Source organism: Acipenser ruthenus, chromosome 29, assembly GCF_902713425.1.
Source record: "Acipenser ruthenus chromosome 29, fAciRut3.2 maternal haplotype, whole genome shotgun sequence".
NCBI lineage: Eukaryota > Metazoa > Chordata > Actinopteri > Acipenseriformes > Acipenseridae > Acipenser > Acipenser ruthenus.
In genome coordinates, this window is record NC_081217.1 from 7,557,458 (window position 1) to 7,571,602 (window position 14,145).

General features: G+C 36.3%; 1 protein-coding gene across 19 annotated transcripts in view; it reads left to right on the top strand.

Moving 5' to 3' along the window:
• Positions 1-6,804: 6,804 nt before the first annotated feature.
• Positions 6,805-14,145, top strand: part of LOC117430764 (potassium voltage-gated channel subfamily KQT member 2) — a 49,203-nt gene continuing 41,862 nt past the window's right edge. For all 19 annotated transcript variants that reach the window (XM_059003866.1, XM_059003876.1, XM_059003867.1 and 16 more), the window contains exon 1: positions 6,805-7,228. In XM_059003866.1, the coding sequence (XP_058859849.1) occupies positions 6,933-7,228 (296 nt within the window). In that variant the 5' untranslated portion in view covers positions 6,805-6,932. The remainder of the gene's footprint in view (positions 7,229-14,145) is intronic.

Here is a 14,145-nt window from a genome sequence, read left to right on the forward strand (position 1 = left end):
ACAGAAAAAAGCTTTATAAAACGTGTGTTCCAGTCCCCCGTCTTGCACTGTCTACCCACATCCTTGTTTCTTCGCATGTGGTTAGCTTAGATACTTGTTTGTGACTTTAAGTCACCCTATGTTGTGCAAAACTGCATGTACCTGGCCTTTAAGAAAGGGGAAGTGCATCTTAATAATACAAACATATTAAACACAGTTTAGACATAATGCCATTTAAAACTAATTTACTCTTTGCTGTGATCTGTTTTTACATTATGTTGTGTATATATATATATATATATATATATATATATATATATATATATATATATATATATATATATATGCATCTTGGTTAAACACTTGTTGACTTTGGCTGCCTGCTCAGATGCCAAAGTACAAGAAGCTACATATGGCTAGCTTTTGCAGAGAGAGGAAGAGAATCCACAGGGTTTTTACTTCTCGTGTTACATCTGTTGTTAGCTGTATCAAAATATGAAAATACAAAACTTATTCAACTATCAACTTTATAATAGAAATAAAAACTTATAAGCAAATACATCATTAATACCTGATGCAGAATGCCATCTCTACAATTAGCAATGGCAATACATTGATTTATCTGTAAGACTTGGTGCAGAGAAGTGGATGGAGATGGGCAGGTGGGAGGTGGGGGGGTATACAATGGTGTCATTAAATAGTGAACAGGCACTGTGTTCTTATCACATTCCGTTTCAACACGCTTGGATAAAGGGTATGACTGTACTTTTTTCCATTGTGTTTTTCTAATAATATGTTATTGTATATAAATTGTTTTATGTTTGTAGTTTTGTGTTGTCTATAAACAAATGTACAGAAAGATTTTTTTTTTTTTTTTAATTTTTGGAAATGTTATAGTTATTGTGGCAAATGTAACCTTTTATTTGCTAGCTAATAAAATTGTATTTACAGATAATGTGTCTGTTATGAAATATTATAAATCACATATCAAAAATCAACTAAGCACAGTGAAGTATTTGCCAAGGTTCCGGTACATCTTATCCTGTGTACAGATGTCATCCCGTACATAGAACACCACAACAAACTCTAGTATTCAAAAATAATAAAAAAACACACCTGGAACCTTTAATAAAATATTACCTCAATCGCAGGAATAAAAAAAGAATAAATGAATTTGCTACTATCTGAACAAGGAAAAAGATGTTTAATTCTTTAATGCTATTGGTACAAGTTTCTCTGGCTGCACTTGTGTTTTTAAGCTTCGCTTCACGTTCCTCTTGTCCAAACCGCACAAGAAGACATCTCTTTACAATAAGAAGACACCTTACATGTGACATATTAACTTTTTTTGTAACCTGATGTCATTTTGGAATCTATCCTGCATTCATTCAAATCCAACAACAAAACGGATGACATTGCTAAGCCGATACAGAGCTTGATCTGAAGAAAGTGAATTCAGCTGTTTTTTTTCTTTTCTGTCCATTACACTTTAAATATAAAAAGCATGCTCCATGAATGTTAATGTTCTGTGTTTATTTCGGAGGTTGAATGGTTACTCAGGCATCCTCACTGGTGGAATAACTATAAAACTCAATAAACATTCATGGAGTATCCTCAACAGTGTATCTATGATTCACTCTCTCTGGCCTGAGTTACACCCAGATATCTCAGTATCTCATGTTCACAACACAGCGATCTCATATTTGTTGCAGAGGATTTCTTCTTTGGCACAAAGCACTGCTGCTTGAAGTAATCTGCAGCAACAGAACTACAACAATAAGAAAATATCTGTTATTAACCAGCTAAAAAGTGTCAGCCAAACAATAATGCAGTTGTAGTGTTCTGTATCTTTGAAACACTGAGACAGTCTGTTGAAATCAGCAAAATACTGTACGGTATATTGAAAAGGCAAGTGGTCCATATCAGAAACAGGCAAATCCTTGTGCAGGAGATATCTGAAATAGTATATTCCATCGTTAAAGCTAAGATCAATGGTGTGATTTGATCAATGTATACCCCAGAGGGATTAACCATTGCTGGATGTTATTATTTATTAACGTTGGCTTCAGAAGGTGGTTGATACAATTACATGTAGATTCCCACACACAAGAGCAGCCCATTCCTATGCATATGCTGCCTGGTTCCTTTCCTTTCCTGGTTTCGTTCTGTTTTTTTTCTGCGTCTAGTAGTCTCACAACTACCTATAACAGTTCTATGTCAGATGATTTTGCCATATAGTTTGTTTTCATGGTTACCAGTTGCATACTGTTTCTTCTCCATAACCAGATGAACTTTTATTACCTTTGGTTTCCACTTCTTATCTGAATAAAAGGTCAGATGATCATATTAAAAGGTTACCGCCAAAATAAAAATCCTTATTGTACTGTGAAGACTTTCACTGTAAGGCAAACACATTTAATATATATGATACTGATATGTTGGTTGCTATAAACTCCAATATGTCTCTGTAGATATACACATATTACATTCAACCCTATATAAATTGCTTAAAGGGAAAAAAAAAAACTAATTAAGTATGACTCAAAATGTGAGGCAATTTTCTGTGCAGCCACTGTGAAATAATTAGTTTTCTCAAGCACACACCTCTCAGCTTTGAGAAATTTGCAGCCTGTGTCAAAGTGTTATGTTATTCAGTGCTGTTGTGGTCGTGAGGGAGATTTCACAGCCGACTTAGAATGAATAGAAGCCTAGCAGTTATTTTGACAGGGTGACAGGACTCTGAATAGAACTGCGACCATCAATTTAATGATAGATGGCAGGAAGTCCTGCAGGGCTGGATCATTAACGTCAGCCCTTGCTCTGGACTTGCAGTCTGGGCATCAGTGGATGAATCTGTCTTTGTTATGGAGCTGATAAAGCAGAAGTAATCAAACACTGCCCCCGATCAACAGTACTAGCGAATCGTGATGTTATTTAGAAATGTACTTTAACAGTCTGTGATGCCTTTTATTACATATGACAGTATTCAATTATCTTGCAGTAATTACACATTCAGGAGTTCAGTGGAAGCAGTCCAATGCCATATCCTGTTTATAGTCCACTTACCAACCTAGTTCTTTTGAATATTGTGATGTGGGCTGTTGTCAAGCTGCATATGCTGCAGCGGTCTCTCTGGGTATTAAAAGTAGAATGGTTCCACCATCCTGTTTACTGGGATTTAAGCCATTTTTAAGGAATACAAGGGCAGAAATGTATTGCCCTCTAGTGGTGTTGAGCCACCAGCACTATCTATTGCACCTGATTTTCATGGAAGTCCCCCAACTAAATATTAACCAGGCCCTGCCTTGCTCAGCGTTTGGGATCTGACAAAATGAGGCTCCCAAGTGAAATAGCTGCAGGTGGTAATGAGGATTATTTTTCTGATGTTAAATACAAGGTCGCCACCGTGAATGAAAGAATAATCAACGGCTGACTTACTGATGCTGTCTACAGTAACTTCTTCCATGTTGGAGGCAAACCAGGGTAAACTATGATAAATGCATGGTAAAACTACAAAAATACAGTGGTACACTTTTATAAGGGTAGGTATGATAATTATTTTTCTGATAAACTATTTAAAGAAGAGATTACTGATGTATACATTTGAATGTGTCTTAAGCTTCTGCCTTTTGGCCATATGCATGATATAGCACTGCTATAGTTACTGCGGTATCATAACATAATCCCTGGAACCATGGGTCTATGGTGCAAGGGCTTTCATCACTTTTTAATTTTCTTCTGAATTTCAACCCTTTAAGACTGTTGATATTTCGAAATGCTTTGGTTACACCGTGTAACAATTTTTTTTTTTTTTTTGGTTCCTGGGTAGTAAGTGTTATTTCCTAATTGCTTATGCCTCAAAAGTATAGAAAATGGCTATTATTCCCCACAAACTTTGCTTTTGTGACCAGGACAGTGATATTTTGAAATTTACCTATTTTCCAGAACATTCCAGATAGATTCAGTGCTGAGTAAACTTGGAGTAACTTCTAGAACTTTCTAGAACTTTCCAGTAATATAAATAGTAGTATAAATACAGGGGCCTAAAGCCCACCAGTTCAGTTTAGTTCCAGCTGCCTAGGTGGATACATATCTGCATTTTTCTGAGATGGCATCAAGGTCATAGGAGACTTAAAAATGGTGGCATTCCTGATGGGTCTCCAAGGCGGTTTTACCAAGTTTCCCTGCTATCTTTGCCTTTGGGACAGCAGGGACACCAAGGCGCACTACCAGAGGCGGGACTGGCCACAGCGGACCGAATTCTCTGTGGGGAGGAGCAACGTCAAGTGGGAGCCACTGGTGGACCCCCGGAAGGTGCTGATGCCACCACTGCACATCAAATTGGGCCTTATGAAACAATTTGTCAGAGCTCTAGATAAGGAGTCGGCAGCCTTCAAGTACCTTCAAGACTTCTTCCCTAAGCTGTCTGAGGCAAAGGTCAAAGCCGGTGTCGTTGTCGGACCACAGATAAAGAAGATCCTGGAGTGCAATGAATTCCCCAAGAAGCTCACTAGTAAGGAGAAAGCGGCTTGGAACAGCTTTGTCGCAGTGGTTCGGGGATTCCTGGGCAATCACAAGGCCGAAAACTATGTGGAGCTGGTTGAGACTCTGGTGAAGAACTACGGCACAATGGGCTGTAGGATGTCCCTCAAAGTCCATATCCTTGATGTTCATCTTGATAAATTCAAGGAGAACATGGGAGCGTACTCGGAGGAGCAAGGCGAGCGCTTCCACCAGGATATACTGGACTTTGAACGCCGCTACCAAGGACAGTATAACGAGAACATGATGGGAGACTACATTTGGGGGCTGATTCATGAAAGTGATTTACAGTATAATCGTAAATCTCGAAAAACTACTCGCTTCTAAATCTTTTGTAGTCATTTTTGTATTACTTTAGTATAAATACATGTTCATTTGGATTCATATGTTGTTTTTTTCTGACTTTATGTGAACGAAAAGACACAAATTCGCCCGTTTTCTCATTGGAAATAGGTCAATTTCAAAATATCACTGTCTGGTCACAAAAACAAAGTTTGTGGGGAATAATAGCCATTTTCTATACTTTTGAGGCATAAGCAATTAGGAAATAACACTTACTACCCAGGAACAAAAATTGTGTTACATAGTGTTATTATTATTATTTATTTCTTAGCAGACGCCCTTATCCAGGGCAACATACAATTGTTACAAGATATCACATTATTTTTACATACAATTACCCATTATGTCATACAATTGACAATTCCTCCAGAGGAAAATATACTTGAACTTTGACCCATTCGACTCCTCGAGACCATCACTTTCAATTCAAACAAAAAAAAGTTTTCAATCACGCGACAATACCCACAGTACAGAAATGTTCATTAATAATCAACAAAATGAGAATACGTTAAAAAAAATGTAAAGCTGGTACATTCATATCTCAGAGAAACTGGAGAAACGGATAACGACATAGAACATCTGTACAGCACTGAAACACTACGTTTAAAAAATCTGAACTGTACTGCTGAACCTCGCCTTCTTTAATATTAGCATCACAAGGGTATCCATGTATTATAATAACAAGGGTATCCTTGTATTAACAGTAAATATTTGTTTTATTTCCAACGGTATGAACATTTATCACATACTAATAATGGACAGTTCTTCATTTACAGCGTATACATTTCTTTTGAATGTTGCCAAAATAAAGACTTCATCGTGAAAGGTTAGTTTGCGTCTACCTAACACGTGTTTATTTATTTATTTTTGGTTGTTTTTTACTGTACAGGTTTTTTCATATTTGCATTTTGAGATGATGTTTCTCCATGTCTTGTTTTTGTTGTTGTTAAATGCTACCCTGCTCTAGCCTGTTAGAGATGGGACACGCATGGCTATAAAATGAATGTATCATCAAAATACTACAGTAATTGCTGCTTGCCCAATTCTGCCAGAAGCAATGGGGGTGCTCAGTGCCCACTGATGAGTAAATCCACTTGCCTGCCATCTATAAAGAATTGATGACTAAAGTATATTAATGTTACTGGAAATAATGTGTGTAATACCACCTGCCTAACTGATTAGACCACGCAATGCCTTGTGATGATAAGACCACCTGCCATCAACCTAGTTTATGATCAACTGGGGATATCTGGAAGAGGACTTTGTTTTCCTGTTAAAGTTTTGCATCCATTATGTTTCTTCCTTGAATGAGGGCATGGATTCCACTTCCAGTACTCAGTACACAGTTTCTCAATAGTCGCAATACTCTAGTATACTATTCTCTGTTTATGTCTCTCACTTTGTGTTCAGTCAGTTAAGTCAATAGGATTTATTATGAAAGGCTCTACACACATCCCATGCATACAGTATTTTTTTTATTTTTTTGCAAGAGTTATCAAATGAGACCACCTGGAAACTCAAATTACCAACTGTCACACAGCATCTGGGAAGTCTGTAAAATACGTTTTTATAAATGAACATTGTTGTATCATGACGTTTATATCATATAAAATTCCATAGGAACTGTTCTTAAAATGTAATATGGATTTATGAACTGAATGTATGTACCAGTATGTTACATTGAATGCTTCAGGATTTCACTTTGGCTTTGTCATCAAAGCCATTTTTTTATGAAAAAAAGAAATGTGATATTAAATGGGGAATTACAGTACCGTATGGGCTCTCGTGATTCGTCATCTTTCATTTTAATACGTGGTATTCTTGGTTTCCAGATAATACAAAAGGTTAATTTCGGTTGTCAGGTGGCCGGAAGAAGCTAAGGTACTGGATTAGACACATTGCAGATCCTTGTGTGCATTTCAATTGGCTTTCGGAAAGCAGACGAGAAGACTGCGCTCTACCACGACAAAGGGGCTCCACTCTCCATACACGCCCATTCTGAAATGCTCGTACCCGGTGAAGGTTTGCAATCATCCCCAAATCTTTCCCCATGACGGTAGACTTTCAACATGCTGCAAAAATCCGGCAATGGTGGAGTGTACCCGGATCCTGCTGGGGAGAAGAAACTGAAAGTCGGCTTTGTAGGGTTAGACTCGGCGGCTCCCGACTCTAGCAGGGATGGGGCACTGCTCATTGCTGGTTCAGAAGGTACCAAGCGAGGCAGCATCTTAAGCAAACCCCGGTCCAGCGTCACAGGTTCAAGAAAACCACCGAAGAGAAATGCTTTTTATCGAAAACTGCAGAATTTCCTCTACAACGCGTTGGAAAGACCAAGAGGCTGGGCTTTCATTTATCATGCATACGTGTAAGTAATGACATGTTATATTTCCCCATCTGGGCATGGCATGAAAGTAATGTATGACAGCATAGCCGGTGAAACGAATAGACATATATGTTTAGTTACGTATATGCACGTCTGTCAACTTCACTTGCATTCGTGTTATACATTACAAGTATGTTCAAATATAAAAACGAATGATTCATGCAATATTTATGTATTTTAATAAAAACAATGTGTAAATATGGCAGGCTACTGTACTAAAGGGAATTATAGATTGTGTAAGCGTGATCATTACGAATTTATGAGTTGCACTCAGCGATGGAAATCATGTTTTCCCCCTTCTTCATCAGTCAACAAAAAAAGCCGATTATATTATTATACGTGATTTATTATAAAGCCTAAAATACAATGGAACCAGTATACCTTTACCACGAGTGTTGTATTGTAAGAGTATTGTTCAAGCCTTATGATTTCTGTTGTTTTTACTAATGCTGCGTATGCAGATTGTTTTGCTTGTGGACTTAATTTGTTTGAAACATCCCTTCAGCCACTTATCTTTTCCAAAATACTGAAAGGGTTTTGAAGGTTTATTAACTGGTGAGACCGGGTTGTTGTTTAAGGTGCTAGTGAGTGGATCTAATAATTGAACATCATTCATTCTGACATCTACACCGTAGCGTTGATTTACGACGTGTGATTTTTTAAATTAGTTTTCCTACATAATCTCGGCTTTTGTGGAGGTATGTCTGAAATCCAATAAACGAATGGAACTGTGAATTCGTTCTTCCTGTTTATTGTTTATTGATGTGTGACAGTCTTTCTTACTGTATGGATTTCTCTGTTTTATCAACATATGCAGCCTTTGCACAACAATAACTACTGCTGTTTAACGTCAAGATGAACACGTCCATAGCATTAAATGCCAGTTCCTTATCATTTACAGTGAATTTGAAATGTTTAAACCGAACTGATAAAGCATTTGATTCCACTGCGACGGGCTCTTTGTTCAGGAGGTAGTAGTGTTGGACAGTTCCATGAACAGCTGCTGGATTTAAACGCGGTGCCAGAGCGGTTTTATTTTCAGATTGAAGAGACTGTAGACTAATTCAAAATAGAGTTCTTTATGGATCCTGAGGTGAATAAAATCCGGCCATGAGTGAAGCCCTTTGGAATTTTCTGTCTGTGGTATGAAGCTTAACAGACAGTAGTCTGGAATTCTGGGCCATTGGAGAACATTGTGTTTTAATGGGTTTTACTGGGACAAATGACTATTTCTGCCTTTACTGTGGCACACATAGTTTAAAATGTATTTGTAAACACTGTTGTATATCTAACAACATTCAGACTACATTAAGGTACATCCCTTGGTAATAATGAACCTGAAATCACCTAAATGTAGTTGCCTAGTGAATTTCAGAATTTGAGGTCCATTAACAGATAGACTCAACGCTCTGCCTAAAGTCATCATTATACATCAACTGTCACCTTGCTCCAACAATGAACCCTGAAAATTCCCCTCTTTATCAGCTCTTTCAAAATCCATATTAATGTATTAATAAAAAGCCTTCTGCCTGCTACTGATTCATGACACGATTTAGCTCAGGAAACATGAAGTACTTTACTGTAACCAACTTCTTCATTATACCTTCACTCAATTATGCCATAACACAGCGTTGTGCATCAGTCTTTATTTTTATGTTTTTTGCTGGCTCCCAGTGAAGTTTGCTCATATGTCATATTGGCATGCAATTTTGTCTAAATAAAAGCCCCTTTCTACCTTACAATACAATACAAATGTATTTTTATATAGTGGTCTTCACGCCATGGCACCCCAGAGCGCTGTACAAAGTTAAAAACAAAACAAGATAGCTTATATACATATATATATATATATATATATATATATATATATATATATATATATATATATATATATATATATATATATATATATATATATATGTGTATATATATATATATATATATATATATATATATATATATATATATATATATATATATATATATATAGTATGTTTTCAATTTAGACTTAAAAGAATCCAATGTTTCAATCTGTCTAATGGTAGGTGGATTAGAGTTCCACAACAAAGGGGCACAACAGCAAACAGCTGGAGCTCTTGATTTAAGATGACTTTTTGGAACAACTGAAAGTCCTGCATTTTCTGATCTCAAGGAACAAATAGGAATATAAGGAGTTAGTAGCTCTTGGAGATGGCCCTAATCCATGAAGGACCTTTTTAATTTTTGACAGTGACTCTCTACATTAAAACACCCAAACAATTACACTTATGTTTCAAATATATTTGTTTCCCTACAATAAATAGCACACAGGAGACCGTGAGTTGTAAGGTCATGATCTCTAATCTTTTAGCAAGCTATCACCTCCCTGGAAGATTATTTCTGAACTATTCAACACGGGAAATGCATCTTTGTCTAAGAAATACTGCTGCCTCAAGGTGAAGTAGCCCTTGAACAAGGCAGATGGATTGAGCTGTGCCCTCTACTGTGGAAGTGCTTTGTTGACTGACAGATAACTTCATTCTTCAGAGACAGAGAAAAGAGACCATAAAGCAATGTACTGGGATAATTCAACAATGTAAATGCTCCCCATTACCTGAACTGTGCTGTTATACAACAATATATTTATAATGAGTTAATACATTGGGTGCATTGTTTCTCTTGTATAAAAGACAACAGAATGGTGACAAAGTCATGTGATTTGAAAGGGATGAGGAAGGCTGCTCAGTCCCAGCATTTCTCCAGACAAGCTCAGGTAACGACAGATTTAAAAACAACCATAACTCAACATTGGACAGGCACTCAGAATGATTGCAAACACCACCCAATAGAAAAGCAATTCCATTGTTTTTTAAAGCTATTTACTCTTTAAGTAAGTACTGCTGTGCCTGACTAGACGAGATGATGTGCCTGTATGTATCATGATTGTAACAAAAAAAACTATTCAATACAAAGACTTTGTAAATTGACTTTTAAAAATATGAACAATGGATAACCTTAATCAAAACTACAAGATCATCCATCACAATTTGTTTTAACAAATATTGAATCCACTTTTAATATGTTGTATGGAGACACACAATATTACTGAACAGCAATTCCCAGTGAATTTTGACTTTATATACATTATGGTAATGATAAGGGCAGCAGTGTGGAGTAATGTCTGGCTCGGCACTAAATCTACAATGTGCACAATGTTTGTTTTTTTAAGAGGCTGTGCTTTGGATTGAGATGCTCTTGCATCAGAGCTGTAAGGGGAATGCAGCACTACACTTTGATTAACAATATCACAGAATCAAAGCAGAGTTAGATGTAATAATACTCAGAGTGCAATTTTCAATGCCATGCGTCAGACAGTGCATTTGTGAGGTTTACACTGAATAAGCAGTCCAGACGTCATTCAAATGTTTCTTATTTTGAAAGTAGATTTCTGGGGGAATTTGTTTCTTTGCTGGCAGGGGAATCGAGGAAAGACGACACTTTAAGAAATGAAGAAGGGTTAACCTGATTTGCTGACCCATACAAAGTTAGCAATCAATATGCTTCCTTTTGCACTGAATGCACAGCATGTTAGATCCACGAGGGGGGTTTTCTTGCAGTGAGTGCTAATCTCATTGTATTGATTTGTCCATGCTTTAGTGCTTTACCCACAGTACATTACACTAGAACTGCTTCTACTGCTGCTGCTCTGAGAGGCTAGCTTCTGATGAGAGAGCTGCTGCATACCACAGAAAAGGGATAAACTAGTTCCATGCTTACACATATTTGTAAACATGTATAGTAACTGCAGTAAACTGTACACTTACCGCCATATTCAAAAACTGCACTTGAAAATACACTCAAGTATAAGTGATCCCTTAAGTGTGTCATGTTAATGGCTTTCTTTTTAAAAATATGTTAACCACCTATATAGTAGACCCTGATGTGTGTGTGTGTATATATATATATATATATATATATATGTGTATGTATGTATGTATATATATTTTATATATATAGATATATATGTGTGTATATATATACACATATATATCTATATCTATCTATCTATATATATATATATATATATATATATATATATATATATATATATATATATATATGTGTGTGTGTGTGTGTGTGTGATACAGTCATCTGAGATTTTTTGATAGCAGATTAAAAGATTAAGATTATCTATGCTGTTTATTTATTCTTATTTAACTATATATCATTAAAATATGTTAAGTATAGGGCTCATGGGTGGATATCAGCTTTTACAGAACAGCACCCAATTCAATATGATGCATAACAGACTCCAAGCAATATAATATCCTATGTGATATTGTAATAATATTGCAAATATTGCACCACATAGAAATATTATATGCAAATGAATGCGGCTGACTGGTGTGCATTATAAAGCACGCAACTGTTAGTTCCCCCCCTTCAAGCAGCTGTTCACAGTAATGTTGAGAGTATAAATGTTAACACAGCTGCATGCAATATTTCCGTGGGGTGTAGTTCAGCAGATAGCTTGCTTAATGAGGCTGAAAAATAATGCCTTTACTTGTGTTATGATATCTGTAGTCATCCAGAGATACACTATTTTTAAATCAGGGGATAAAAAAAGATTAAAGGCAAGTATTTTGTGACAATGTCCTTGGGATGGCTGACTCGTGGTAATGAATGAAATTGTATCTCTTTAGAAATGGGTCTGTGTCTGCTGGTCTTGGAGACAAGGTATCTTTCTCTATAACATGATGTCTGGTTTAATTCCTGATCACTGCCATTTAATATAGAAATACAAGCAGCTTGTACTGTAGCAATTACTGACCAATTTAGACCAATGTATATGATTATAGCAGTGCTCAGTCTTCTTTATAACAAGTAAGTATGTGTGCAGCCTGTTTCGTCGTTGTTTTGTATAATATATTGTTTAATATAACAGGTGGATTTTTTTAGACAGTAATAATAATTATGGCCTTCTGTATAGATGTATGTCACATCATGTGTAGGGTGTCTCTTTATTATAAGAGATGTCTTTTCATGCAGTTTGGGCAAGAGGACTATGAAGTGAAGCTGAGCTACTATTAAACAGAAGACATGTTGATGTTTGTTATGCTGCATTGCTATGCTGTATTTTCTCTGCATGGGTTGACATTCATACACAGTGAAATGAATCTCCTCCTAGCTGCTGATGAGTTACTAATATTGACATCGGCATAAGACACATACTTACCTCTTGACTGCAGACCTTGAGCTTTAATTGAACGGTAAGACGTGTTTCTTTGAACCATATCATTTGTAGTTCATGTCCAGCCCTTGCCTTTCCATTCAATTTAATTGGATAATATGCCAATTCATTACAAGAGGATGGACTGGAATTTTTGACAAATCCTTAGCGGTCATTTGTTGATTTCTAATACGTGATTTATAAATTTTTAAAAAAATAACAATGTATTTTATATTGTTTACCTATCATTTGGCTCTTCTAAATACTTGAGGTTTAGTATTTAGATTATTATAATGGTAATGAGAGACATATAATATACATTTAACGGTTCTGGTATGTGGTCGCAGTGTGAAATGCAAGGGATTGAAATGCTAGCATCTACCATAATAACAATTATGTAAACAGTTCATAAACAGAAAAAGCAATTAAGTAAATTTGATTTGTAGCAAAGCTCTTGCAACTTGGCTTAGCTTCGCAAAGGAAGCAACATAAGACATCAGGCCAACGTGTTTGATCTTGGCATAGACTTTCACCATTGGGCAAGATGGAAAAAGAAATGCAAGCTAATCAATATCCTTTGTAGCTATCCTTAGTCGTTAATGTCAAAGACACATGGCAGGGTTGGGATTGTTACTAAAGGATATATAGACGTCTGGAATCCTACCCCCAAACTAGACTGAATGATTCAGAGCTATACTTGCCATTCCCAAAGGGATCTGCTTTGTCATATAAGACTGAGTCATGTAAGACTGAATGTGGAGTGCTGATTGAATATCCACTGAATTACTATGAGGGGAAAGTCGTTTATTACATGATACTTGCTCAGTACCAGGGGGTCCAAATACTGCTTCTGATAAAATCATTCAAATAGCCCCCACCCCAAAGGAGTTCTATATGTTTTAAGACAGAAAAACACGAAAGAGAGTTTTTTTTTCTTTTGATTTTCTTAACCTTGAAGCATTTTTTATTGTCCAAGTGGTGGCTGTATATTACCAGTACATTGATGACACCCAATGGGAATAATATACTGCAGTGTTCTACATTACTGCTAAACATATTCAAATTCTGCAGCTTTCGGGGGCCATTTGAATGAGTTCCTACCATTTTCAACTTTGGCACCGATGTATACTATCTGTGATTCTCCAGTTAACAGTCGTTTTCAAAAGATGGATGAGACTGCTATAATTCATTGTGATCGCATAGTTTTCCCTAGGGAATTACATTTCTTCACCTATAGAGTTTTTTCTTTGTTTAACTTTTGAATGTATTCCTGTCAGTTCTTTGTATTCTTGAAGCTGGTTATTTTTAGCCCATGGGTTCTACACAGTAGAATAGTGAGAAACTACCAATCAGCTTGCACATTAATACAACCCTAAGTGTCATCTTAAATATTCATCTTAAAGCTACACAGAGTTGCCTGCTATCACCAGTGTGCAGCATTGTTGTTGAAATTGGTAAGCATACTGTAGTATGAGCTGATCATGGTGGCTCATTGATTCAAGCACTGGATTACTTATGACCAAACTTAGATATTAAATGTATATTAGATTTCCGTGCCAGATGGTGGCAGCTGATGACAATAGAATGCAATATAAATATAGATATATAGTATATGATATATAGCTAGACTCATTGAAGAAATATAGATGTGCATTTGGCTGCAGTCCAATAAACACTTGCTTTTAAGTGA